The sequence below is a fragment of the Cyprinodon variegatus genome, unplaced genomic scaffold (assembly GCF_000732505.1).
Source record: "Cyprinodon variegatus isolate N-32 unplaced genomic scaffold, C_variegatus-1.0 Scaffold237, whole genome shotgun sequence".
Taxonomy (NCBI): domain Eukaryota; kingdom Metazoa; phylum Chordata; class Actinopteri; order Cyprinodontiformes; family Cyprinodontidae; genus Cyprinodon; species Cyprinodon variegatus.
The window spans coordinates 381,243-409,186 of record NW_015150690.1 but is presented as its reverse complement, the minus strand read 5'-3'; the positions used below and the strand labels follow the sequence as shown (position 1 = coordinate 409,186).

The 27,944-nt window shown below is 41.7% G+C and overlaps 2 protein-coding genes and 1 long non-coding RNA gene across 6 annotated transcripts in view; 2 read left to right on the top strand and 1 right to left on the bottom strand.

Moving 5' to 3' along the window:
- cand1 (cullin-associated and neddylation-dissociated 1) overlaps positions 1 to 9,337 on the top strand; it is a 19,907-nt gene extending 10,570 nt beyond the window's left edge. Inside the window, exons 7-26 of the mRNA XM_015381608.1 lie at positions 478 to 646; positions 724 to 829; positions 894 to 1,039; positions 1,146 to 1,297; positions 1,375 to 1,515; positions 2,090 to 2,231; positions 3,869 to 4,077; positions 4,159 to 4,327; positions 4,421 to 4,510; positions 4,590 to 4,743; positions 4,824 to 5,061; positions 5,138 to 5,326; positions 5,659 to 5,802; positions 5,875 to 6,010; positions 6,091 to 6,267; positions 6,342 to 6,437; positions 6,906 to 7,075; positions 7,154 to 7,318; positions 7,407 to 7,514; positions 8,161 to 9,337. Coding sequence (XP_015237094.1) covers positions 478 to 646; positions 724 to 829; positions 894 to 1,039; positions 1,146 to 1,297; positions 1,375 to 1,515; positions 2,090 to 2,231; positions 3,869 to 4,077; positions 4,159 to 4,327; positions 4,421 to 4,510; positions 4,590 to 4,743; positions 4,824 to 5,061; positions 5,138 to 5,326; positions 5,659 to 5,802; positions 5,875 to 6,010; positions 6,091 to 6,267; positions 6,342 to 6,437; positions 6,906 to 7,075; positions 7,154 to 7,318; positions 7,407 to 7,514; positions 8,161 to 8,385 — 3,126 coding nt within the window. The 3' untranslated portion in view covers positions 8,386 to 9,337. The remainder of the gene's footprint in view (positions 1 to 477; positions 647 to 723; positions 830 to 893; positions 1,040 to 1,145; positions 1,298 to 1,374; positions 1,516 to 2,089; positions 2,232 to 3,868; positions 4,078 to 4,158; positions 4,328 to 4,420; positions 4,511 to 4,589; positions 4,744 to 4,823; positions 5,062 to 5,137; positions 5,327 to 5,658; positions 5,803 to 5,874; positions 6,011 to 6,090; positions 6,268 to 6,341; positions 6,438 to 6,905; positions 7,076 to 7,153; positions 7,319 to 7,406; positions 7,515 to 8,160) is intronic.
- A 2,312-nt stretch (positions 9,338 to 11,649) lies between these two features.
- LOC107089073 lies at positions 11,650 to 15,415 on the bottom strand. Its single transcript, XR_001481414.1, has 3 exons — positions 14,890 to 15,415; positions 14,476 to 14,755; positions 11,650 to 12,079 (listed from the first exon to the last, which is right to left on the bottom strand). It is a non-coding gene; the product is annotated as an uncharacterized LOC107089073 (long non-coding RNA).
- Positions 13,114 to 26,450, top strand: rap1b (RAP1B, member of RAS oncogene family). Of its 4 annotated transcripts, XM_015381611.1 has the most exons (9): positions 13,114 to 13,118; positions 17,043 to 17,044; positions 19,782 to 19,854; positions 21,851 to 21,919; positions 23,902 to 23,958; positions 24,046 to 24,186; positions 24,769 to 24,912; positions 24,987 to 25,079; positions 25,762 to 26,450. In XM_015381611.1, exons 3-8 carry the CDS (start codon positions 19,798 to 19,800, stop codon positions 25,071 to 25,073), a joined length of 555 nt encoding a protein of 184 aa, XP_015237097.1. In that variant the 5' UTR covers positions 13,114 to 13,118; positions 17,043 to 17,044; positions 19,782 to 19,797; the 3' UTR covers positions 25,074 to 25,079; positions 25,762 to 26,450. The 4 variants fall into 4 exon arrangements, with proteins under 4 accessions (XP_015237097.1, XP_015237099.1, XP_015237095.1 ...); XM_015381613.1 differs by lacking the exons at positions 13,114 to 13,118; positions 17,043 to 17,044 and adding an exon at positions 14,508 to 14,592 and having other exon boundaries at positions 25,740 to 26,450; XM_015381609.1 differs by lacking the exons at positions 13,114 to 13,118; positions 17,043 to 17,044 and adding an exon at positions 14,509 to 14,592.
- Positions 26,451 to 27,944: the final 1,494 nt, after the last annotated feature.

Sequence of the window (27,944 nt, the reverse complement as noted above, 5' to 3'; positions counted from 1 at the left end):
TAATTAATTAACAATACGTATCATTTATTGAACAGTATGGAATAAATTTATATTTTAAGTACTTTCTGAAGTTTAAATTCTGAATATGACCGGAGTTTTTCTTTAAGACAGTCCAGTATGTTTTCATGTGTTGTTCCAAGATGGTGGAATGACGTACCAAGCGCTACAAGAACAGCAGCGTCCCCGTCTATCTTTGGGAAGCTCCTATAGACCCACCTCTTCAAAGAGCATCTCCTTTCCTCACTCTCACCCATAGCTCTGCTGCTCTTTCTGTATTTCCTTCTCTCTCTTTGCTATAACCACTGATTCTGACAAGGGATTTTCCTTTAGAGAGTGTATAATCATTGATAACTGTAACATTGTGTCTGTTTTGTAAGTCGCTTTGAATAAAGGCTTCAGCTAAATGCATAAATATCCAATGAGCCCTGAGGGTCCGTCTGGTCCACTAATCTCTGACTGGGTTTGTTTTGGTTTCAGAGGACCATCATGGCTCTGGGCCACCTGGTGATGTCCTGTGGAAACCTAGTCTTCATCGATCTCATCGAGCACCTCCTCACAGAGCTGGGGAGGAACGACAACATGTCAACCACCAGGACGTACATCCAGTGCACGGCGGCCATCAGCAGGCAGGCGGGACACAGGATCGGTGAGGCGCTGCAGGGAGAATTAGAAGATTCTGCTTTCAGTCGGACGTGGAGTTGACCTCTGACCTGTCCTTTTCAGGAGAGTACCTGGAGAAGATCATCCCTCTGGTGGTGAAGTTTTGCAACGTGGACGACGATGAGCTCAGAGAGTACTGCATCCAGGCCTTCGAGTCGTTTGTCCGGAGGTAGGGCTCAGAGACGCGCTGCAGCTTCAGACGCTTTTCTGTTTGCTGATTGTTTTTTCTGCAGGTGTCCTAAAGAAGTTTATCCCCACGTCCCGACCATCATCTCCATCTGCCTCCGCTACTTGACCTACGACCCCAACTACAACTTTGATGATGAAGATGAGGACGATAACGCCATGGATGCTGAGCAGAACGATGAAGACTACCAGGGTGCTGAAATCAACTCATTTCAATCTGCTGCCGCCATCTTGGTCTGAATCAGGAGTTTGGTGGCGTTCTGGTTGAGTTAGCTTCTGTTGTGTTTCCGCCCGGCCAGGTAGCGACGACGAATACAGCGATGATGACGACATGAGCTGGAAGGTCCGGAGGGCGGCGGCCAAATGTCTGGACGCCGTTGTCTCGACACGTCACGAGATGCTGCCGGAGTTCTATCGCTCCGTTTCTCCGGCGCTGGTCTGCCGCTTCAAGGTAGCTTCAAACGGGCGGCGATCTGCTGCCGAATGTTTCTGAGGCCGACCTTGTAACCGTCCGCTGCCTGTGTGCAGGAGAGGGAGGAGAACGTGAAGGCGGATGTTTTCCACGCTTACCTGTCGCTGCTGAAACAGACCAGACCGGCTCAGAGCTGGCTGGCCGACCCGGACGCCATGGAGCAGGGGGAGACGCCGCTGACGATGCTGCAGAGTCAGGTGGGGAGCAGAGAGGGCGCCTTTCAACTGAAATGTCAGCTCTGTTAAAGTTTAACTTCATAAATAGCAGCTGCTGTTAAATACTCTGATTTAATTAATCATTCAGTTTGGATCCCTTTATTTTTATTCTTATTTATAATATAAAGTGAAATAGTAGAGCAGGTTTGCTGCTCATCAGTAGAAAACAGTCTGAGAGCGCAGACCTCCACCAAGCAGCAACATTTCTCCTATATTGTGATTTAAACCTATAGTTAAAACTCACACATGATCTGGATCACTCTCAATCCGTTCGTTGACACGAAGGATGTCCTTAAAATCTGTTCATCATTTTTCAAAGTATCCTATACTCAGACAAACTCCTAAATACATCACCTCCTTGGCAGCTCCTGTCTGCAGTTTACTGTCTGTGCAGCAGGTGGCACTGTTGCTCACTTTATGATGGTGCAGGTTTTGGTCTGCCGTTCCCACGGTGACAGGAAACCATCAGCATCCTGCAGCACCGACCTAAACAGGTGACAGGATGTATAGCTGTCTCTCTCTCTCTGTCTCTGATGGTGTCGCTCGCCCTTTGCAGGTACCCATGATCGTCAAGGCGCTCCACAAACAGCTGAAGGAGAAAAGTGTCAAAACTCGTCAGTGTTGTTTCAACATGTTAACCGAACTGGTCAACGTCCTCCCAGGAGCCCTGACACAGCACATCCCAGTACTCATACCAGGTAATACCAGAGGGCTTACTGGGCGCAGTGGGGGGGGCCATCAGTGCATGAAGCCAAACAGTAATAAACTATTTACTCCTATTGAGACCGCTGGGTACCAGATTGGAAAACTAACGTCTCCTAAAGCCTCTAACTGGTCCTTCAGACGTCTGGGAGGGATTTAGGTCCACTTACCTAAATTACTTCAAAAACAATAGAGTACACATAAGATTTACGCATTCAATTTTATTTTAACCAGCTCAAAGCTTTTCACCAATAATCCTGCCTCATTATGCCTTTGGGTGTCAGTATTAGACCTTTAACAAGATCCCAGCAACAAAACAAGAAACTAAGCAAAAACATGCAATACTAAATAAAATGCAAAATAAAAAAGGGCTCTTTTGTGCATAATAGAAAAAAAGCAAAATGAAAAAAGAAATTCACATAAAATTAAAATCAGAGCATCTCCAAACTGTTTGCATTGATCTTTATGTGCTGGGAATTTTAAAGAAGCACAAAAAGTTATACATTTTTGAACATTGCCAAGTTTAGAGAACTTCTGCAAAACCTCTGAACAGACACATCAAAGGAATTAGAGCATCTAAAAATAATTTTAACGTAAAAAATAAGGTCCCTAATTTCCCTCCATCTCTTCCTTTCTCTCATATGGGATCGCTTTTTCAAACGACGAGGCCAATGTCACCTGCTTCACAGCTGATTTATTTAACCTTCTAATTGGTGTGCTGGGAGACGCTGATATGCAGAGTTTACAACATTCTTCATTTTGCAGCGGATGACTTTAGGTGGTGAAATAAATTAGCACTGCTACCTTTTGCAGCAGTTTTTGGTCTTGGAAATTAGCACCTTTTGTTCGACATTCTCGGCGTGAAACCCAAACCGCTGCCTTACATCACTCAGCTGAAACACCTGCTGTCGCCATATTCCGTTTGCCGGTTGCTGTAGTGTGCGAGAAAATAATCCTGTCTGTAGGAGGGGTTTATGATGCATTCAATGTTTGTGGGGAAAAATAGCCTTCTCAGTGAAATAGATGCAGATGGCTCAATGTCGTCATGCAAATTTGTACTCAAATTTGTACTCAAATTTGTACTTTTAACTATCATGCATGGGAAAACTCGATACATTGAGTATATTCGATATATTGTGCATTCCTACTTTAGATTATAGTTCTTTTGCATAACTGGATCCGAGTTTAATACATTTATTTATTTATTTTGTTACGGCAAGTCGTTCTGAAGCAGGAGGTCAGGATCATGATGGACGCCTTCCAGAAACTTCTGCTTTGGTCACGTCGGTCCACAGAGCTTTTTCTCTGGGGGTCATTAAGCATTTTTTGTTTCTGGGAGGCGGGTCAGGGTCTGGACCTCGTTAGTCAAACTGAACACAGAAGGGTTTTGTTGTTTTCATCCATTAAAAGCAGTTTTTCTTCTTTCAGGATTTAAAATGTTAGCTTCTTAATGTCATCAGAATATAATGTTATAAATAGTTTCAGATTTTTTTTATGCTTTTCCCAAGAAATCTAAAGAAGCTCGTTACCAGAATTTGTCATCGCGTCTAATCTTAGATTTCTGATGATTTTTCACTGACTGATAAATGATTTATTTTCTGCCCGCTGATCTGAGATGCTTTTCTTGTCTCAGGAATCATCTTCTCTCTGAACGACAAGTCGAGCAGCTCCAACCTGAAGATCGACGCTCTGTCCTGCCTCCACGTCATCATGGTCACGCACCCCGCTCACGCCTTCCACGCCCACGTCCCGGCCCTCGTACCGCCCGTGGTGGCCTGTGTGGGAGACCCCTTTTACAAGATCACCTCTGAGGCGTTGCTCGTTACCCAGCAGCTTGTCAAGGTGAGGGGGAGCGACCTTTGACCTTCCTGTTAACAGATTCAGTTACAAAGGGTGTCTTCTGATGCATCTATGGTCTCCTAGGTGATCAGACCCCTGGATAACCTATCAGAGGGCTCAGACAGCTTTGACCCCTCCCCCTACATCAACGACCTTTTCACCTGTACGATCAAACGTCTGAAAGCCGCTGACATCGACCAGGAGGTCAAAGAACGAGCCATTTCCTGTATGGGGCAGATCATCTGTAACCTAGGTAACATCCACCTGTCAATCACATGATGTGATGTCATCAATCGTTGACCACAGGTCGGATTTTAAGCCCCTGATTGGTTCTGTTGTTGTGCAGGTGACCGTCTGCCGAACGAGCTTCCAGGAACCCTGCTGATCTTCCTGGAGCGGCTGAAGAACGAAATCACGCGGCTGACGACGGTCAAAGGTCAGATCCCGCAGCTTCTTCAGGGCTGAATTTAGCGGCTGTAACGACCACAGGGTGTAAAGCCATTTCCTGTTTGCAGCTATGACGCTGATCGCCGGTTCCCCTTTGAAAATCGACCTGCGGCCCGTTCTTCCCGACGCCGTTCCCATCCTCGCCTCCTTCCTCAGGAAGAACCAACGCGCCCTGAAGCTCTGCACGCTGGCCGCCCTCGACATCCTTCTCAGGAACTACAGGTAACTCCCACCTGGGCGCCAAGCCCCGCCCCACCAGCTCTCTCTCTCTGCTCACCGTTCGCTTGTTTCCACCCCCTCAGCTCCGCCGTCACTCCTGTCATGGTGGACGCCGTCCTGGCCGAGCTGCCGCCTCTCATCTCGGAGAGCGACATGCACGTGTCCCAGATGGCGCTGAGCTTCCTGTCCACGCTGGCCGTGACGCACCCGTCCTCGCTGGGTCAGCTGGCCGGGGGAAACATCCTGCAGCAGCTGATCGCGCTGGTCCGATCGCCGCTGCTGCAGGGAGGGGCGCTCGCCGCCATGCTGGATTTCTACCAGGTTTGGACTGATCTGACTGATGTGACAGACTTGGGCACCGATGGTCTCTGATCCTCGTTGTTCCCTCTGCCTGCAGGCTCTGGTGGCCACCAACACCTCTGGTCTGGGTTACATGGACCTGCTGAGGATGCTGACGGGTCCAGTGTACTCTCAGAGCGCCGCGCTGCCTCACAAGCAGGCGTACTGCTCCATCGCTAAATGTGTCGCCGCTCTGACCAGAGCCTGTCCCACCGAGGGACCGGCTGTGGTGGGACAGTTCATCCAGGTAATGAGGTGGAAGGTGGAACATCAGAAGAGCTTTTCTTCTTATAACCGAGTTTTTTAATTAATTGCCATTAAAATTAATTCAATCTGATTATCGTGGCATATAAAATAATTTTATTAAGAAAAAAAAAAATTCGGAAAAGAAGCTCGAGACGGAGAAAAAGCTATAGAATGGGGGGAAATGGACATTTCACCAAAAGTGGCTGGAGAACGAGGAATTTGGGGCATGATGTATATGAATGAGAGTCATGGGTACTTTTAGGTGACATTTAAATGATTTCTAAGAGCATTAAAAGAGCGTTAAGTCTGATCGGTTTTCCTTCTGGCTGACAGGATGTGAAGAACAGTCGCTCCACAGACTCCATCAGACTGCTGGCTCTGCTCTCATTGGGCGAGGTGGGACACCATGTGGACCTCAGCGGCCAACCAGAGCTGAAGACGGTCATCCTGGACGCGTTCTCCTCCTCTAGTGAAGAGGTAAGCTTCTGGTTCTGTAGCTGCTGGTGATGGTTCCACTGTAAACGGACTGAACGCTCCGCCTCGCTGCAGGTGAAGTCTGCAGCCTCCTACGCTCTGGGCAGCATCGCGGTGGGGAACCTTCCAGAGTATCTGCCCTTCGTGCTGCAGGAGATCTCCTCCTCCAAGAGGCAGTACCTGCTGCTGCACTCCCTCAAAGAGATTATCAGTAAGAACCGCCGCTCCAGCTCTGAGGGAACCGCTGAAGAGCGTTTGGTTGGTTTTTAACGTGTCCAAGCGTCTCTCCAGGCTCTGCGTCCGTGTCGGGATTAAAGCCCTACGTGGAGTCGGTTTGGACTCTGCTGCTCAAACACTGCGAGTGTCAGGAGGAGGGGACTCGGAACGTGGTGGCCGAGTGTTTGGGCAAACTGACGCTGATCGACCCCGAAACCCTGCTGCCCCGCCTCAAGGGATACCTGCTGTCAGGTGGTTCAAACGGCTCGTCTTCACTAACTTCTGACCCGGCTGCAGGAATCTGATCCAGATGTTTCCTTCTGCAGGTTCATCGTACGCCAGGAGCTCCGTAGTTACGGCGGTGAAGTTCACCATCTCTGACCAGCCGCAGCCCATCGACCCCCTGCTGAAGAACTGCATAGGTACTGCAGCTGCTTTGACTTTATTTATTTTTTTCTGTGGAAGTATCCAGAAGCAGTGCGATGTTTCCTCAGTGTGGAGATCTCCTTGTCTTCAAGCTGCCTACCTGCATGTTAATGTTCACATCTCTGCCGTTTGTAACCGCGTTCTTCAGTTTATTAAATGTAGATTAATTGTTGAATTGAGATTTATCAATTCTTTAATGAACTGTCAGTTTTATCCTGATTGTTTTTTTTTTTTTTAAACCTTAATATTGTCAGAAACTGTCTAAGAACCCTGTGCACTTTAGGAGGAGACATCCCAGAACAAAAACAGTGAGTTGTTTGAGTGGATGGTCTTCCTGCTGGGTTGTCAGGTTTTAATCCGTCCTGCGATGGAAACATCCAGAGAACCACTGGACTCAGAAGGACGTCTGGGTTCTAGAGGACAACAGAATCAAAGCTTAAATAAATCAATCTTTTTTTTTTCAGGTGATTTCCTGAAAACGCTGGAAGACCCAGACCTGAACGTGCGCCGCGTTGCCTTGGTAACGTTTAACTCTGCTGCCCACAATAAACCGAGTCTGATCAGAGAACTGCTGGACTCAGTTTTACCGCATCTTTACAACGAGACCAAAGTGAGGAAGGAGCTGATCCGAGAGGTGAGGGGAGCAGCAACGGAGCGGGTTTGCTGGTGGGCGTGGCTTTGCGCTGACTGAGTGGGTGTGGGCTGTGTGCAGGTGGAGATGGGCCCCTTCAAACACACGGTGGACGATGGGCTGGACCTGAGGAAGGCGGCGTTTGAGTGCATGTACACTCTGCTGGACAGCTGCCTGGACCGACTCGACATCTTCACCTTCCTGAACCATGTGGAGGACGGCCTGAAGGACCATTACGACATCAAGGTCCGTCGCCCCAAACCCTCATTCTGTTTCCTCCATGTGTGATCAGTTTCAGAGACTCGTGCTTCACTTCCCATTGGTTCTGTTCTAGATGCTGACCTTCCTGATGCTGGCTAGACTGTCGTCACTTTGTCCCAGTGCTGTTCTGCAGAGACTGGACAGACTGGTGGAACCACTGAGGGCGACCTGCACCACTAAGGTACGTTCAAAAACAACTGTACTGAAAAACATCCTGACCAACGGGCCTGTAGGGGGAAACACTCGGATTTAGAGAGAATTAGAGCATTTCAGACTGAAAAAAACCTGAGATTAAATTAAATTAGAGAAATTTAATAAGAAACTGTTCTTAATGTGATGTGTGTGATGCAATGAGCTTGTCGCAGATATTTTTGATTTATGCCCAATATTAAAGCGTGGTCTGCTCTAAGTTATTCCATGCCACAACGCAAGAGGGACGATCATGAACTAGCTGTGGGTCTAGATACGGCCGAGAATTGCGAGGTATTGGGGGCAAGTTTGTGCGAAAACAGAGGGACAAGAGGGTGAAAAAGAGCGGGAATCCAGGTGGACAAAGGGTCCCAGCGTTCTGGCGCACCTCCATCTTCTAGCTGGTCCATCCTCACGAGTCGTTTCCCACAATGGCGGTCATACAAACAAAACAAGCTGGTAAGGTACGAAACAGTAAAAATGCATAGTGTAGATAGGGATATAGAATTGACCAATCAGAGGCCTCCTGTCTGCGGTGTCCTACAATTTGGAGAGGTGCAGCAGAGTGTCTAAACTGAAGCCACTCTGTTTTGTGAACCGTTTCCCACCAGTAGAATAAAAATGGCGTCTCTCTGCAGGTGAAGGCCAACTCTGTGAAGCAAGAGTTCGAGAAACAGGACGAGCTGAAGCGGTCGGCGATGCGAGCGGTTGTGGCGCTGCTGACCATCCCCGAGGCGGAGAAGTCGCCGCTGATGTCGGAGTTCCAGTCTCAGATCTCATCCAATCAGGAGCTAGCGGCCATCTTCGACTCCATCCAGAGAGACTCCAGCTCCGCAAACATGGAGTCCATGGACACCAGCTAAATGCGAGGACAGAGCAAATTACCATGATGCACCATCCCGCTGCTGGAACGCTAACCCCGCAGCATGTTTCCATAACAACATAACACACACACGCACACACAGAGTTATAGTGATACACCCTCTCCTAGCGATCGATTGTTTCCATGATGCATTGCACTGATTTTTGCGTTTGGAAAAGAAAGGAGGAAGATTATCGGACGGCTCACACGGACAAAAACGATTCGAAAAGAAAAACCTAGAAAAACAAAGCTACTCACATGGGTTCAAATGATTGGCTGATCTTCCTGTGCATTTTTTTCTTTTATTTCTTTTCTACTTAATTCCAGAAAGTTCCACAGGTACTGTAACCTGATTGGCCGCTGCTGAGTGACTGAGAGTTAGCAAGTTACCTAAATGGACCAATAGGGGGAAAATATCCAAAAGAAATCAGCCTCTCCTGCCTCAGGCTGTGGTGACCAATGGGAGAAAGCTCTTTCTTTGAAAATTATATCGGCAACCAATAGGAGGTTTTGGGAGAGAGAGAGAACTGATGGGCGGGGCTTTATTGTTCGTGGACCAATCGGCTTCTCAGTTGTTCTTCTGGCTAAGTAGATGTGCCCTTCTTCAATCTGAGAGGAAAGGAAGAAAGAGGAGAGATTATTGGACCAGGTTCCTTCTGACCAGACCTGACTGGACCACGCTGGCTGTTGCCATGGTTACGTAGAGTAAAAGAAAGTGTTTTTTTTGTTGGCTGTACTGACTTGAGCTGCCTTAAGCCAGTTCCAGCTGGTTTAATCTGGTAAACTGTGGTTGGATTTTGGTTCTACTGTGTTGCTCTTATCTTAGTCTAATGTGGGTAAACCTGGCCCAGACCGGTTTAAGCTGGTATGGTCTGGTCAGGACAATCCTCTGTTTATCACCCGAGAAAAATAAAAAATGGGTCCATTTCTGCCTGCCTACATACTCCGGCTGCTTTTTGTCTTCGTTTGCATGCCTGTTGTAACGTCTTCCTGTGGGATTACAATCATTAAATATAACGTACATTAATGCGATGGTTTAGGCAGAGTCAGGATTAGGATTAGAAAAAAAAAAGCCAATTCCAACACGGACATCTGGAAACATGACAGCCAAATCGAAATAGAAAGTAATGTGACTTTAATAGCATTAAAAAAATCCTAAATTTGATCAAATTCTAGTTACCTTTCCATTTTCTATTAAACATTTATTATGAAACTACTTAAGATAAAACAATAAAACATGTGCAAAAACACACTGAAATCCCAGCATGTCGGCACTTATTGGCTGTTAGGAACAAATAACTTCCAGTCTGGTTTATCTCCAGACATTTTAGCCCCTTTTCCTCCTGCTCCTTCAGATAGGTGCCACTTCTGTTCAATAGATGTTAAATCATGCTAGAGATCATCAGTCAGATTGATTATCAGGATTGTCTCAGACCTGCAGCCGATGACGCCTCCCCCTGGTACTAGAAATCCATCTGTCTGGCACCATTGATGTTTCCTTCATGTCAAACTAGTCATCCACTTCATTCACCGGCAAAGAACCTTTAGCTGCCATCACCGTGCTTCCTGCTATGGTCAGTGTGATTATGGATACTGGATCTATATCAGTCTGGGTAAGAATAGAGCAAAGCTTTGGCGTTGGGAGGTTTAAATATATTTGTTCATATAGGAAGCACTGCCCTGATCCATCAAAGTCCTCACTGAATGCTCTGGTCTGTGTTTATAATCCTTTGGTTGAGTTTAATTTGAGATGAATTACCGTTCAATTTCTAAAGAGAAAGATTCAGAGAAAATCCACTACTTAGTTAGGAACCTATAAAATCCTTATCAGTATTTATTTCCATTTCTATGCACCATAAGTGGGTATTTACAATTAAGATTTAATCTAAAAGGTGTAAAGCTTATCCACTAAAAATAAAATACAACACGGTCATCCACAAAACGGACAGTAGACATAAAATGGGGCTGAGAACATTGCCCTGAGGAACTCCATAATAGAGACTGATAGTTTGAATGTTTTAAAAGTGCATCACAGTAATAAAGTCAGAGAAGATTTAAAATGCAGAAACCAGCCATTGACTGATGGGAGAACAAACAACCAGGGAAAATGTAGCATTAAATGAGTCTGTTTGATCCACAATGAACCCTTTTATGGGATTCTCTTTCTAATTGGGTCAGTCCTCTGTTGTTCCATTTTGTAATATGTAATTTTTTTTTATGTTTATCGACCAAAGAAAATGTCCATAAGCATTCCATTTCTAAAGAAAACCTCCACGTAGTAAGGAACCTATGAAAACCTTTATACTAATACTATCATTCTCAGTGGAAATACTGTAAAAATATTGCAAAAATAGTTCCCTTCTGACCCTTGAGGTCAGCTTCAAGGGAGAAGATATTAGGAAATATTTTTGTGGTGAAACTGGAAGTCATCCAGCCTCACTGTGGTGAGCAAACTCGGCGTGTTTGAGCATGAGCTGATAAATGAGATCATCGCCTCTTCAGAACTTTACTGAGCGGCGCTGAGAGGTCGTCCAAAAACACCTCAGAACCAGGAATCAAATGTGAAACTGATCCTTGAAACTTAAATGGAATCTGGAGGATTTTTTTGGTAAATAAAGAATTATGATTTCATTTCATTCCTCAAAGATCAGCAGGGGGAGCCAAAGTTCAATTTAATGACAAGTTAAATCTAAGAATTATAAGCTGCAATAAACCAGATCCTCTGTGCTTCACCTGATGTTTAACTCCTGCTTCCTGATGTTTCCACCTCCTCATCCCAAGAATCAGAGGAGATGACTCTCCTCGTACGGCTGCCACCGCCTCTGATTGGCTGCTTAAATGAGGCAGAAACTCGTTAGAGGGTAAACAAACCAAATGATGCTCATTCATCTGGTCTCTTAGCAACATCTGAATCGACGAGTCGGTATCGGTGCGCCCGGGTCTGGATCATTGACATGCTGATGTTTTTACCTCTTTGAAGCTCAGTAATTTATTCTGCTCTGATGGGCCGCCTCGTCTTTTCAGAAAAAGTGATGCCGTCTGGGAGAGAAGAATATTTTAACATCTGATAGGAGAGAATCAGAAAACCTTCAGTTCAGTTGAACATTTTAAATTGGGAAAATAAAACTAAAAAGCTCAAGAAGGATCAAATAATGTCTGGTTTTCTAGGATATTCCCAAAGGGGAACAGATTATTTTAAGCTTTTAACTCTGAATCAGTTGAACATCAAAACTTGAACCATAGAAACAAACAAAATGTGCTTGTTTGTTTTGAAAACAGCCAAAAAAACATGAGTCTTAATAACTTCTTCACTTAAAATCCTGATTTCTTTGTTTTAACTGAAAAAAAGCAAAAGCAGGAATTTACATAAAGCATCAAACTGACTTAGAGGAAGTGTGTGTCAGTGGAAGGGAAGCTGGTTGGGTGGAGGTCCACTCTATTCTTGGTGACTCCTTCCTGTTTAGGTGTGGCTTCACGACACTGGATCTCTGCAGAAAACACCTTGTTCTTCAGGGCGTCAGCTGACGGCTCGGACTCCAGCTTCAGGCCGCTGGACGTAGATTTGGTTCAGTAACTGAGCACTCGTAAGCAACAGGAACATGACACGTGTGTGAGGGTTGAGACGTGTTGGTGTCAACACGCTCCGGCATGCTCTGCTCCCTCCCACACATGCTGGTTGTTCGTCGTTTCAGGGTCTGTTTGACACAAAATGTTTGGCTTCAACAGCTAACAGGAAGGACAAAATTCTGACAGGTTCTGCTCGCTCACCAACAAAACATCTCAACGTAAAAGTCAAGAGTTATAGTAAAATAAGAAGCTTTTATTCATATTTTTTTATTAATGGGTTAAAAAAAGTTTGTTTAACCGATTAGCTACTGAGTTTATCCATCAGTTATTTTCTAAACACATCTTTTATGTATTGATATTTCTATACAAAAGGTGGTTGCATCTAGTAAAAGATTCATTATTTAGATCACAATTAATACTTTAGTTGAAGTTAGTAAAGTATATTCCAAGAAAGTTGAAAAACAATCCACTGGACTTTGTTTTCAAGTTTGAAGACGTTTCTCTTCCCATCCTGGAAGCTTTTTCAATTCAAAATGTCAGAAATAGAGTTGAGTTTGAGGCTTTATAGAGACCAGAAACAAAGACTTGTTTTGGTTTAGAAAACATGCAAATTGAACCGGATGAGCGGCATATCTATAATAAAAAAAAAACAACTAAAATCTGAGACAAAATATAATGACGTCATCAACAAAACTAAAAAGGACATGGAGCCGAGAACAGCGCCCTGAGGTCTAGTCTTATCCAGAAGGGATATAGAGTTGTTAAATATCAACCCTAAAGCTTTTCACAAAGCAGCAGCAACAAAAACAGTAATACAACTTATTTAATCATGATATCCCTCATAGTGTCCCTAATATGACCTTTATATAATCTAAAAGCACGCAGATTAGAAAGCGGTTCAGGTTTAGGTTCTATTCCAGTTTACTCAGCAAAATGTTTGCTTCTCCATAGGAGGTTGGTCATCTGTTTCCTCAGAGTTATTCCCTGAAATTAATCTGCTTTTTTATTTTGAATTAAAACTTGCCAATTCTTATATTTTTTTCCCCTGGCTAATAAACAACTGCACTATGTTCCATAATCCCAGACTTCAATGAATCTACATTAGGGCTTAGAATAAAGCCTTGTGGGACGCCACACCTCTAATCCTCTGTTTGCAGCTCTTCAGATGTATAAATGAGAAGTTCTTAGTTTCCATTAATGTAAAAACACATTTTCTGTTGGTTAAATTACTGATCTGACTCTATCATAAGAAAAGCTGATGGATACATGTTGACAGTTTAATGTTTGTTAATGTTGTAAATAGTCTAAAATTTGAAATAAAACTCATCTAAAATAGATACAAGTTGTGTTTTACTCCAGGAAGCGGGAACCAGATGTAACTGAGACTGAAGAAAAGGTGGTAAACAACAAAATTAGAGCAAAACCGGAAGTTTTTCCTCCTGCCTTCAAAATAAAGTGTTACAGCATAAAACAGGAGCAGCACATTAACAACGATTTCATTAATTCTTATTCTCGTTGTGTGATTTCTTTTGTTGGTGTTTTTTACTCAATAAGACTCACAAAGAAAACAAAACATCACCCAAAATAATTCATAGATTTACAAACTAAAGCATTTGGAAAATCTCCCAACACTACAATAAAACCACTAAAATAGTGTTTCATTTTTTTAAATGAACGTAAATAACTGTACTGTTGTTGGGATTAAAGGCTTTAATATTAATCATATAATCCAGCATCAAAACTGGCTTTTTTATTTATTTACAAGGGATCTGCTGTATCTTTTGTTAATTCTAGCTTTATTTACAAGCTAAACCTACAAGCTTAATATGAATGAAAGACAATTAAAAACATATTTAGTTTTTCACTAAACCAATTAATCTCATAGGCCTCCAGATTAAACATGCATTTGGGGATCATGGACAAAGATCCTGGATGGGATTTGAACCAAGGACCGTATTACTGTAAGGAAACACTGCAGGCAGCTGCTCCAGCCTGCAGCCTCACTGATCATTTAAAGATGCTAATGAGTCAAAAGAATTTAAATTCACTGATTTTAACTTACAAACACGCACTGCTGATTTAAACTATGTAACGTATTAAATGTAACATGTTGCTTTTTCCCCCACTTTCTTTTTGAACTTACAGTATATCTATGGAAGAGGATTGGGGCCACTGAAAAAATAAAAATTCAGAGAAAAAAGTCAGAATTCTGAGAAAAAAGTCAGAATTCTGAGAAAAAAGTCAGAATTCTTAGATGTCGGAATTCTAAGATGAAAGTCAGAATTCTAAGAAGAAAATCAGGATTGTGGAAAAAAAAAGTCAGAATTCTTAGATTAAGGTCAGAATTCTAAGAAGGAATCTGAATTCTGAGATTAAAGTCAGAATTCTGACTTTTTCCCATCTTAAACTGAAATAATATTTAAAAATCAGTTCACTTTTTTTATTTTTTCAGTAGCCCTGATCCTCTTCCGTACATGTCAATACTTTTATTTTGAAGAAACTTTCCGGAAGCTCCCACATTCACCACGTCACACTTGACGTCAGAGAGCTGAAGCGGCAGGAGGGAGCGGCTCTGGTAGAGAGAGCATCACAGCCAGCAGGAGAGAGAGCGAGGCGCAGCACAGCGGACGGGTGGATGATTGTAAGTACTCCCGTTACAGATTTCCTCTTTTTCTGCTCGTTTTTTGAAATTAATCCGCCATTCAACGCGTGGAGGTTAGTATCCGGTCGCAGGAGGGCTGGTTCAGTCCGCCAGAAGCAGCCTGGGAGGCGGACGGGCCGGTACCGAACCGGACCGATCTGGGCTGGGTTTGCGGAAGCAGCGACCGGCGGACAGACAGACAGACAGACAGATAGACAGACAGATGTCGGATGTTAGACAGCTGCTTGGCATCAGAGGGGCTCTGATCTCTACAGGAATGTTTCTGATCTAGTTTACACTTTCTATGGTGTCCTCCGATGGAGCGGGGCCTGCTGCAGGAGCAGTCCGCGCAGGGAGCGCTGTGGGGCGGCCGCGCAGCTGAGGAAGCCCCGCTGCTCTGCTGGAGGAGAAAGAAAGAAAGGAAGTGAGGAGTTCAGTGTCTGCCAGCGGCTCTGCTCTCCCCTCAGCTCTGCAGAGCAGAGAGCAGCTACAGGCCCCACCTAGTGGAGCCTGATCCAGGTCCATCTGCCTCCACAGACTGGAGCAGATCTGGAGCAGCCTGGCCTCCTCTCACACCCAGCCAGGACAGGAAGCAGCTGCATGATGAGAGCCATGAAATAAAACAGCTTTAATAAACTTCTGCTGTCTCTCTGTGTCACATATAAACACTGCAGATGGTGGCCAGAAACACCACACAGAAAAACCAAATACAAGTCTGTGCAGGTGAAGAATGTCCTCAGTTTAAACCAATGCTCTCTGTTTTTATTGCTCATTTTAACTCAGTCATAAAATCAAGCCAAACTATCCACCATGAAGGATGTTTTTCAATAGTCGATTACTCCCTGGGTGGTGATAAAGGTTTTTCCTTTAACGGAATCACTAAAGTCCGACATATTGGTTCAGTTTGAACAGCCACACCCAGGCCTCATCACTAAGTAGTTGAATTTCCTTCAGCAGCACCTGTCCGACAACATGAAGTAGGCTAAAGGATCCAGGACCTGCCCTGATCTGAAATAGAAAAGAGCAGCTGAGAACCATGATCCACAGAATCGGAGCAGAAATCATCCCTGTAACTAGTTCAGTTGAGGTCAAAGGTCATGATTCAACAATGAGAAACTAAAATGACTTCAGAAACAGCGACCCAGAAGAACACAAAGACCCATCTGACATTTAGCCAGAGAACATCCTGATGATGTCACGGCGTGTGTCCGCTTCTATCTGACCCAGAAGGACGAGCGTTTCAGAACCAGAGCAGAGCTACAGTCAGGCATGGTGGAGGTAGTATGATGCTCCGGGCCTGTTCATCCTAAGCTGACGTCTTCAGACCAAACATGAAGGAAACAAAACGTTGATCTTAAAGTTTATCTTTCATTACTTGGATTATTCTATCAGCCTTTATCTGTAAACTACAGAAAATGTTTATTATGGTTTTAATCTGTGAGCTTCAACTAATAATGAGGAAGTTTTGACTAAAAACAACAACTTCTCACATTTGAGCTTGAAGTCGAGGTGTTTTTCCAATCGCTCCGGCTGGCTGCTGCAGTTTGAAAACCAAACTTTTATTAAATATGTGAAGTAAAATTTGTTCTTTTTTCTCTGAGCTGCAGAGAAGCAGAAGTTAAACCGTTTCCATCAGAGCTGCAGGTCCTACTGGACTCACCGTCTTTCTGTTGCTTCAGTTTCAGCTCAATTTGACTGATTTTCTGTAAATTATTGTCGGGAAACGATCAGATCCACCCTGTTTTCATCGGCGTCAGGCTTGTTTGTTTAATATAAAATCCGTTTTTGCTCTGAATTAAAGCGCTTCAGGTCTGAAAAACACAATTTATTCCCAACTATTATAAGAAAGATCCAGAAATCTTTTTTTATTTAAAGTTATTTTCAAAACACTTCCTCCTGATACCTCTGGCAGGTTATTCTATTAAATAAACCTTATTTCCTCCCAGTGTTTATGTTTATATTAACAATCAAATGTGATTAAAATCGTTTATTTGAGTATTACTAATGACTGAACAGTGAACGTGTTTTGCAGGTTTCTGGGAATGTGGTTCAATCCGGATCTTTTCAGCATCTGTTTTTAGTTTTATTAAAAATATGTTCAGTCTTTACAGCAGAGCAGAAAGCAGGAAGTGAAAGCGTGGACCAGAACATATGAACTTAGAGGAGTCAAATCGGGTTTAAATCGGTTTGCTTCAGTTTTTCTTCCGTTAATGAAGCGAAGCCGAGTTTCCCTCAAACTCTGAGCATTTTGTGCTGCAGCGATCATTTCTGGACAAAAACGATTTCTCGTTATATATGAGGTCCCACGTCTTGCTTTGAATTAGGAAAAAATCTGATTTCATTTATTTTGAACCAAAGGATACAATATAGATAACATTGATCAGATTATGCTCCTAAAAACTAGAAGCTACTGATGGAAAATGGTGGAGATTCTGGTTTTAAAGCTGCAGCTGTTGGTGGATCAGAACAGATCTGGGGATAATAGATCTGAACTCTAACTTCAGATTTCTATGAATAAACCTTTTAGCTTTCTGTAAATGTAGCTCCAATAAGAACTGAAATAATTCACTCTTTAAGCCTTATTTATGCGTATAAATAAGACTTATTTCTGCGTTTTTTCCCTCTCCATCAGTAAATTGTGTGAATTAAAGCTGGTTCTTTTATTAAAAGCTCATCTCAGGCTCTTTATTTCACTTTCAGAGCAACAGATTGCAGTGAAATCCAAATTAATTAAAGTAGTGGTGTTTTAATTTGAATCTTTTAAGCAGGAAGTAGTCTGCTGTTTCAGAACATAAACAGTAAAATGCTTCGCTTTGCTCTTCTGTTTATTATTTACTGATAAAGCTCTTTAGCTTCCTTCTTCCAGTCGTGACGTTTTGTGCGTTTGCTAGTCGGAGCTTTAGTTGCGATTTTCTTCCAGGGGAACTCCAGATGTTTGTTTTTTTCCGGGATGGGTTGGTAGTTCCTGCTCTTCTGCTCAGCGCCTCGCTGTAATCTGTCTGACCCGCCCAGACTTGTCGTCTCAACCTGAAGAGCGTTTCAGATAAACAAGCCCTTTTTCAAACCCTAAGGCGCTGGAATCTATGCTGATGCGTTCAGGTACAGTCGGGAAGCAGAAACTTCCACCTTCTACTCCAGGATATGAATGTCCATGTAAAACCTTCTCAGTCTGACTGATCCATTGGTGTTTAACGATGGAGGGAAAGGATTTCATCGCTGTCGGCTGTTCCTAAATGATGCGTCTTGATGCTTTGGGAAGGATTGGAGATCACGGCTGTCTAGTTCAGGCTTGCTCCCAGAGATTCCTTCTTCAGGAGAGAATCAGATTAAACTCCTTTCCTGGCCTCCGTTCAACACTAAATGATTCGCTGCAGCCATAAAATGCAGGAACAGATGCATGTGAGTGAATAGTGGTTCATTTAGCATTCCTGAAATAAATAAATAAATAAATAAAAGTCAAACTGGACCTAAGAACTCTTGCATGATTATTTAAAATCATGTTTTCCAAAAAAAATCCTATTTTATTTAGTTTAAATGGTTGGAAAAATCAGGTGTTTGATTAAATCTGTGGTTGCAGTTCACCATTCACACCACCAGATGTCACTTTATCCAATAATATGGACCTTTAAACATTGAAAACCACTTTAAACCAGTTTGTTTCTGTGAGGAATGGCTCACTGTGGTCAGACTGGAAACCTCCCAACAACACAGCTACTTATACAGGGTTAAAATGGGATGCCGTTGCTATGCAACTGTGCAGGTGTTTCTGGGTAGTTTAAGAAAGTTTGGGAGCAGTTGCCTGGTTACTGTTACCTAGAGATTAGAGGAGGATGTGAGCTGCTAATCAGTGTTAATCTGAATATCGTCAGAGCTGAAGGTTTAAAAGTCAAACGTTTGTCGGAGGAGAAGGACGATGATCCAACATGGCCGCCTCTAAACGGGTCGAAGGAAAAGTTAGGAGATAAAAGTGACTTAACTGCTTCAACCGGGTTAAATTCCCCTAAGTGATGAAAACTGTTCGTTAAACTGTGGAGGAGCAGCTGTTGGTGCTGAAGGCTGATTAATCAGTCTAGGAAGCGTTTAGTTCCACAGCTTTTTGTCTGTTAGAGCAGCTTTTCTAGCTTCACTGCTTCTAACTCTAGAAGAAACGACAGACTTCTTGGTTTGGATGAATTTGAGGATCGTGGATGAGGGGAAAATTATCTGGTTCTAATCTGAGATAATCTCTCATTATGACCCAAGTGTTTATATGATTTTTATCCTTCAATGGTTGAACTTCTGCTCTGCTGTGGAAAAGTCTGCTTTACAAGGAAATATTATCACACACAACCATCTCGTCTCCATGGCGACCTGAGTGGGCCCCATCAGCAGCGAGAGGAGCGAGGACCCTACGGCCGTTTCTCATTTCAGATTAAGTTTATTTTAAATTTAGAAACAAGTGCAGGAGACATTAAAGGAACGTTTCTGCTCACATTTTTTGGGTTATTTAAGGTGGAAAGATGCAGAGTGTCAAAAGTTCATAGTGTTCACTGATTGTTCTTTATTTTTCACAATATTAAAGTTCATCTTCCTCTTGTTAAAGTAACTTCCTCCTTCTTGACTTTTAGAGTTATTATTGGTAAATCCAGTTTTCAGTGTTTTTTTTTTTCTTCACTATTTGAGTCAGTTCAAGATTTTTACTTGCATTAGAATCAAAATATCAAATGATAGACGAATAAATGTAATAAAAGAATCTTTAAAAGTATTTTTATTATCATCTGTCTTGATGTAGGTTTTGTGGAAGAACTTTAGTATTATTTTACTTCTAGTAGACTTTATTTCTAAATATTCATTTCACAGGTTTACATTCAAACTTTATGGGAAGAAAAATCTGCTTTGAAACTGAGTTTTGTTTGTTTGTTGTGATAAAAAGCTTTAAGCTATTAGTGGATTGGGTCCGTTTTCTGCTCTCTGTCTGGGTCAGCTCTCTGTGGGGCCCTCCTGTGTGTTTGTCATGTTGCCGTGACGCTGCAGGCTTTCAGCATAGCAACAGTAACCAGGAAGGAGACAAGTCCACCAGCTGTGCGATCACATGACCCGAGCAGAGCTGTTTTGAGTTAACCTGCCAGGTGTTGTCATCTGCTCTCTGATTGGCTGCTCTGACCTGCTCTCTCTCTCTCTCTCTCTCTCTCTCTCTCTCTCTCGCCCAGCAGACAGACAGTCAGGATGCGTGAATATAAACTGGTTGTTTTAGGATCAGGAGGCGTCGGGAAGTCAGCGCTGGTAAGTCCCAAACACAGCCTGGAGTCTGACTCTGCTGTCATGTCAATAAATGAATCATCAGTTCCTTAACATGTTGAAGGAACTTTCCTTAAAGTGACTCAGGGGTTATTCAGTTTGCTTCCTAAAATTCATTAATTCCCCAACTCACTTCAATGAGTTTTCTTGATATTAGAATTAAAGGCTATAAAATCTGTAACCAACCTTTAATAACTTTACCTGAACCTAAAAACAAACTGATAAGAATGTAAATTACCTTTAGATGAATAAGAATTCAAAACGTTTCTCTTGAGAGAATCCAGCAGCTTCTCCTCTTAGATGATGGCTCTGTTTGAATTCGTGGGCTGCGTCTTCCAGGGACGCCGTCCTTCGAAGTCCTCGAAAATAAGGAGACCGGAAGAGTTTTGGCTGTCAATTCAAACAGGTCCAGCCTTCGGCGGCTTTTACGTACGCTCCGTACGCTCTGTCGCCTAGCAACCATGACAGTTGACATACAAAGCAGGAAAAGACTAAATACCAACTTTTCAAAACTGGTTAAATCTTAATTTGTTATTATTATAAAGTGATCAAAGACTACATTCATAAGAATCCAGAATGGAATAAAGGTTCCAACCACCGGGAGCAGGAACAAATCAAATCAAATGTAATGATAGAAACCTTAGTCAGTTAAATAACCTGCTGCTGTCATTCTGCACATCTCTGATGTTGCTGCTATTTTCAAATATCCATTACTGTAAAAATGTCCATAGCTGCATATTGGTTATTTATTCTCCAGTTTTATATTGTTAAAACACTTTACAGAATTGTATTGTTTATATTTTAACTCTTCCCTATTATGTTATTCTTATACATTTTTCTAAGGTCCACATTTGTGTGACCATTTTCAATAATCTTTCTGCTGCTGTAAATTTGCCCATTGTGGGACAATAAAGAGATTTTCTATTCTGTTCTATAAAAGGGTTAGAAATATATAAGTAAATCTAAACAATGTATGTATAAAAAAAAGATCTGCAAAATCTCTAATATTCAACAACGAAAAAATACTTAGTTAAGCATATTGTGCAAAATAGCAATTAAAAAATTTAATCCTATCAGATTTATAGTTCCCACACTGCAGATATATTAGAATCTGTCCTTAAATTCCAGCCAAACCAATTTACACAGTAACAGATAAAAACCTTTAGACAAACCAAACATTACCGCCACATATCTGACTCTATAACCATTAAAACAACTATTTTCATTAATTTCAGACAGAAATATTCGAATACTTGTATTATATTAAACTGAACTTCCAATATTCACCACTGTTTGATCATGGAGCAGCCGGCTTTCTTGGTCTCGCATTGAATCCTGGGATATCCAAGGATAGCGAGGATACATTGAACCCGTCCTTCAAATCGGGCAAAAAGGAGGACGCATTTTAAGGCCGCATAACGAGGAGTCTTGGAATCCGACCAGACCTCAGCGCCGCACTATGACGTAATCGTCCTTCGAATCTGGCCTTCCAAGAACGCAGCCCATGAATTCGAACAGAGCAAAAGAATCGGTTTGGATTCAGGTTTTCACAGGCTGGCTCTGAAGGACGGTCAAGTTTGTGGAGGACAGGAAGGGACAATCCAGGACAGAGACGTCCTGTAATGAAAGAACAATAAAAGAAAAGAGACAGACAGAAAGTTTAGGTCCATGAAAACAGAAACTTTCCCACCAGAGTAATAAGGTTTGGTTTGTATCAACCTGTGGTTTGGGTTTCAGTGTATTTTCAGTAGAAACTAATAAAGTTTAGAGTTTTTGATTTTCCCACTTCCCGTTTTTTTCTGTATTTTGGTAAATAAATTTGAAATCAGACTCACTACAACGAAGAGCTTTAATCCATCTGATATAATAGAGATCTGTCACATAATTAACATTCTGATGAGTCACAATGGAGAGCAGAACAGAGCTCCATTAATAATCCTCCTCTCTCTCCTCCTCCTCCTCCTCCTGTCTCTGTGTTCAGACGGTCCAGTTTGTTCAGGGAATCTTTGTGGAGAAGTACGACCCGACGATAGAGGACTCCTACAGAAAGGTAGGGACACACTCGGCCTAACGACATCGTTACGTTTACGTGTGAGAATGACGTCCTAATCCAGGATATTAAGATACAGAAATAATCTAAAAGGAGATTCATCTAGTAAATTAACATTTCCACCTAAACATTTGGAATAATACTTAAAATATGATTGATTTTAAATAGCAAAACTGAAAACGGAAATATTTGTTCATGCATTTATTGATAATAAAGGTTTTATTGTAAATAATGGTTTATATTTGTTGAGTTTTGTCTTAACTTATTTAAGTAGGCGGTTCTTTCAGCATCCACAAACTAAAGTAGAATAAAAAAATAATCTGAAGACATTTAAAACGAGTTCAGTAACTTGGTAAATGGAAGGTTTTTCGGACTTCATTAAGACATAAATCTATCATTACAATACCGGTAGTTTCCTACTTTTATTACTTCATTTAAGCTTTTTACTAGTTTTATATTACAAAGGTTATTTATTAAATAAGTCCAATAATTATAATTTATTTTTCTATAAACCTTTATTTTAGGTAAATACAATTAATTCTTATATTTGTACATTTATTTTTATCCATATATTTCAATCTTGCGCAATTTTTTTTAAAATGTAAAGTGTTATATATTTATTAATTATTGATGTATTTAGACCTTAAAGTCGTACGGAAGTCAATTTTAAATGTCAAATCATTCTGGCTTGTATATAAATGTACTCTTTATCAGACCATGTTGTCCCAAAATTTAGAAAATTTCTATTCAAAAATAAAACCTGTCTTAAAATGTGTTTGTTTTTCGTAATCTTCTGCAGGTCAGTTAGTCATACGTCAGCTTGAACACCTAAATTCAGCCAATCATATATCAACGGTCATCTGTCAATCACATTTTTTCGGTCATAACATCTTGATTCATGTCGCAGCTAATATACGCAACGGTTGAAATCAGAATGATTTCCTTTCCCACTGAGTTCTGTCCCAGTGTTCATGGGGATGGACGTCTGTGTCTTCAGCAGGCGTAGAGCTAACAGAACTGGCAGCGTTGTGAGGCAAGGGCTCAAACATGTACGGCTGGAAGCCTTCTACACCAAACCAAGCTTCTGCCGCGCTGGCGTCCTCTTCCACAACATCTTCATCCCCGTTTTCCTCCTCTAAATAAAAAATGGATGACGGAGGAGACTCATCCACGACCTCCAACACTAAACTCTCCTCCTCTTGCATGTTTCCTCTGTCCATAGCGTTCCTTGACAGTGTCGTTTCTAAGTCACCAATTTAGTGCTACTTGGTCCCAATGGAATTTACCATTGGGAACCTACTAGCACTAAGATGCTAACTGGTTAGCAACTTAGTGCTACTTGGTCCCAATGGAATTTACCATTGGGAACCTACTAGCACTAAGTTGCTAACTGGTTAGCAAGATGCTTCAGAGGAACTGGCTACAATTAAACTTGCTTGCGAACCTTCTGCCACAACAATCCCGCCCTCTTGATAAACAACCAATCACATTCTCTTTATTCACTCGTGTTAAGTCGTGCACCAATTTGGAAATGCAACGCTTGGAACAGCCATTTCATTTTAGTATTTTTATATATATATATCCATCCATCCATTATCTGACACGCTTGTCCCGATACCAATTCATTGAAACGTTTCAAGCTTAGTTATGAATATTTTTTACTTGCAGATTTCTTCTCCTTTAACCGTTTTTACTACAATTGTTTATGTTTAGATAGATTTTATTTTTGAGCTGATGAAAGAAAACTGTACTTGTGTATTTTCAGTTGCTTTGTTAATACTGTAAATCTTTTTATTAATTAGCTGAGAAAGAAATGTTTTTGGATTTCAAAAATATATTAAAAAAAAATTAAATTAAAAACCTGACAACAGAATTCTAATTCTGAATGGAAACTGATTTAATGTTTAAATGATCTCATTTAAACATTGAAGTGGGATAATTGATGTAAAACGCTAAATGATTGATTCGGTGTCTTTCTGCAGCAAGTGGAGGTGGACGGACAGCAGTGTATGCTGGAGATCCTGGACACAGCAGGAACAGTAAGATCTGATCTGAGGTCAGGTGCATGTTGCGTGCCTCTGCACCCCCCCCTGACTCCATCTCTTTTTTTGTGTTTATTAATATAGGAGCAGTTTACGGCCATGAGGGACCTGTACATGAAGAATGGTCAGGGATTTGCTCTGGTTTACTCCATCACAGCCCAGTCCACCTTCAACGACCTCCAGGACCTGAGAGAGCAGATCCTCAGAGTCAAGGACACCGAGGACGTACGATACAAACGCAACACATTCACCTGCCAAAAACGCCTGACTGTTGTTTATTATCATCACATCAAATCTAATATTTAATGCTGTGGCTGCAAGTGCTAATTTAGAATCCATTTACAGGGAAATTCAGGTGTCAGGAAACAGAAAATTGTGAAAACAAAGGTCAGATGAGGAAAGATGCTTTGACCTTTAGCTCTGCTGCCACCTGCTGGTCAGAAATGGTTTAGCAGGATCCAACTTTTTCCCTCTAAAATGATGCGATAGAAATTTGTTTTGGAGGAAATGAACAAAAGTAAATTACCTCAGAAAAATCTGGCATATAAGAAAAAAAATAAGTTAATAAATCGAAATCTGGATTTATTTATCGTATAGATTATTATTTTCAGGTGTAATAAAAGATGGTACAAAAGGAAAGCAAGTTCTCAAAAAATTTTTTTTAGGTTTATTAAATATATGAATAATAATATTTTATTATTTATTTTCTTTTTGATTTATTTCAATTCCTTAAAAATGAAAACCTTGATTCAAGCCTCTTACTGTTGATGATGAAACTCCCTTTATCCTGCTGATGCAACGCTGCAGGTCCCCATGATCCTGGTGGGAAACAAATGCGACCTGGAGGTGGAGCGTGTTGTGGCCAAAGAGTCCGGCATCGGCCTCGCCCGCCAGTGGAACTCCTGCGCCTTCCTGGAGACTTCGGCCAAGAGCAAGATAAACGTCAACGAGGTGGCCACGCCCACCGGCGGCTCGTTCTCCCTTCTGCTTCCGTCACATTCTGATGCTTATGGTTGTTTTTGCAGATCTTTTACGACCTCGTCCGGCAGATCAACAGGAAGACTCCAGTTACAGGAGATACTCGTAGAAAAACAAACTGCCAACTTCTCTAATGATATGTGAGTCCCAAACCTGTTTCCCTATTTTAAACTAGATCCAACAGTGTTAGTCATTGATAACCTGAACAGATGCAAAAAGCAGTTTACAAACTCATTTATTAAAATCTAAGTTTAGTTCCCTAAAGTGTTTTCAGCTTAAAATCTCAACATAGAACTATTTTAGAAAGAGAAATCTTTGTAAATGTGGTTCTTAAGTTTTTCGACATAAAGGAATAGACCTAAAGTAGTCATGTTACAATGTAGTGCATTTTATTTTGTCTGAAAAGGTTTATTTCCTTTTCTGATAAGTTTATTAAACAGTTTTAAAAGAAGCTTTCTTAAAGTTAGTATTTCTTGTTGCCTCTGATAAACCTTATGATTGAATCCTGGTGTCAAAGCTAAAAAAGCATTCCAACCAAAGGTGGAAAAGTGACTCCATAAATCCTCTTATTTGAGCCGGTAAATGAATGCCATTAATGCCTAGTTTCTCATTCCTTGTTGAATGGAAAATTACGTTTTCACATGCGACAGTCTGTTTTGGACATATATGAATCAATATGTGAAAACAGGTTTTTAATTCACTCAGGATATTTTTGTAATATTAACCCTTTAATGCTCTTAGACAGTGAACTCTAACAGTGGGGGGGGATGGGGGTCTCCATCTTTTACTGCCGCCTACAGACCCTCCTGTTCTCTTCCTCAGTTCTGACCTGACCGACAACCTTCAAACCGACCAATCACAGAACATCTTCCAGCTGGCCACGCCCCTTTAACACAACCAGGACATCATCGATTTCAGCCATGGCTAAACCTCTATTACCATGACGACCACTTCCAATCCCCACAGCAGAGACTGTTGCCTTGGAAACGTTAAAACCAAACATCAGATGACGATGATGGTGATGGAGGAGGGCGGGCTGTCCAAACAACTGCCCAGATTAAAACTTCAGTTCCCATCATGCTCTCTGCTGGGGGGGCTGAATGCTTCTTGATTTTTCCTTTTCTTCTTTTCTTTTGCTTTCGTTTTAATTTCCAGCATTCTGATTCCAATCGCATGCAGCTTGACCGTCGGCCATGTTGGGGCTGCGGTTGCCCCGGTGACGGCTGTCTGTGTGTACCGCTCTGGTTAAACCTGTGGATCCTTACAGTGATTATTATTATTATTATGGCAGTGCTTATTATAATTCTGTGTAAAAAAAAAAAAAAAAAAAAAAAAAAAAAAAATATCTTAAGTCACTTGATGTTTTTAGTTTTAATTCTCGGGTAGGTGGGGCTAACGGCGTGCAGCAGGTCACGGGGACGGCTCACTGTGTTGCTGAAAGGAACAAGGAGGCAGAAGGTTGACAGTTCTCTCATTTATGAAATAATACGGTAACAACGAGCCGTTTCTATCAAGGGAAATCTTCAAAAACTTTTTTGATTTGCTCTGTCAGCAGCAGCAGCACGGCTAAATAATCTTTTTAAGGATAAGTTGAGATACTTTAATAAGTCTCTGCATTTTTTTAGATAAAAGTTTTAAATCTGGATTTCAAAAGAGATAAATTTAAACATTTCTGACCATATATGAACCATGAACTGTGTGTCAATTTAGCTCTTTTTTGTTTATAGCTTTTTAACCTTATTTTTCCAAAGAAATCTTGGTTTAAAGTGGAAAGTATGCTAACTGTGCCAAATAACTGAGTCCAGTTTTCTTCATACTTAAATTAGATATAAAATAACATTTATTTATGAAAAGATAAAAAGTAATGCTCCCCTGCTAGTAATAAAGTTCCGATGAATTGAATGATTTAGCCCTTGAATTAATTTGTTTTAATCTCTAATAACTTAATAGCTACCAAATTTTACACCACATAGCTATGTTAGCATCATTGCTAATGACAATTTAAAACTGTTTACCCTAAGCTGTTGTAGATTAAGTTACTGGTAACATTAGCTATTAGCAATTTAAACAAATTTAAGCAGCTATTATCATCAATGCCAACTTTAGCTACTAGATTTACGTAGCTCTGACTAAAGTTAGCAGTTAGTGAGAAAACTAGTAGCTAACTGTGTGCTTATGGAGTTTTTAAATCTGGGGTTTAAATACATATTATATGTTGCTGTAAACTCTAAAGAGCTTTAAATAAGTTTTCAACTTAGCCTTAGAGTTGATGAGCATTAGATATGTAAGAGAAAACTGTGATTAAAGGGAGGAGCTGTTTGATAAAATGAGCAGGTATTTAGCTCGTTAGCAGCACAGTGAGCGCAGTCTTGACCTGCTGTGATTGGCGAACGTGTTGCCTTCAGACAGCAGACTCACACTGGTCCAGGAGAGCAGCTGGGAGGGCCTAGGAGAGCTGTTTCATGTTAGCCATATTGATAGCAGCTTCTAATAACTCTGCTTAGAGGGAAACAACTTTATTCCCCTTTTGATATAAGATGATCATTGAAGTCGTTCTTCATGACCTCCCTGGTTCTACCCAGCGCTTTGATAGATTTCAGGATAACGTCAGTTTCCTGCTGAATGGTTTCCAAGGAGACAGAAATGGGATTAGAGATCAAACTGAGATGGAGTCAAAGAAAGAAAACAGAACATCTCACAGGAACGGTTCCTTAGACGGTTCCTCGGACCTCTGTGAGTTCTGCTGCAGTGTTGTACTATCAGGAGCGCTGCGGTACGGTGGGGTACTGCTGTCAGTATTCTGGTTCTCCTCCAGTACGGTCAGTCATGTAGCATGTTGTTTTCGACAAGTACTCAGTTGGACCTCCAGGAGGTGCTGTGACAGGTTGCATGCTGTTCAGAAGCAGTGGAAGGTCTGTTTGCAGCCATGGCGATGGGATTGTTGTACCTGAGAACTGATGGAGATTTTATTTCTGCCACTAGAGGGCGACAGTATGCTTTAAAAA

Excerpts from the sequence above, each read along its gene's own strand:
- rap1b (XM_015381611.1), top strand. The coding sequence starts at position 19,798 with ATGCGTGAATATAAACTGGTTGTTTTAGGATCAGGAGGCGTCGGGAAG. Across the intron at positions 19,855-21,850 it reads GCGTCGGGAAGTCAGCGCTG|ACGGTCCAGTTTGTTCAGGG; the intron begins GTAAGTCCCAAA and ends CTCTGTGTTCAG. Across the intron at positions 21,920-23,901 it reads TAGAGGACTCCTACAGAAAG|CAAGTGGAGGTGGACGGACA; the intron begins GTAGGGACACAC and ends GTCTTTCTGCAG.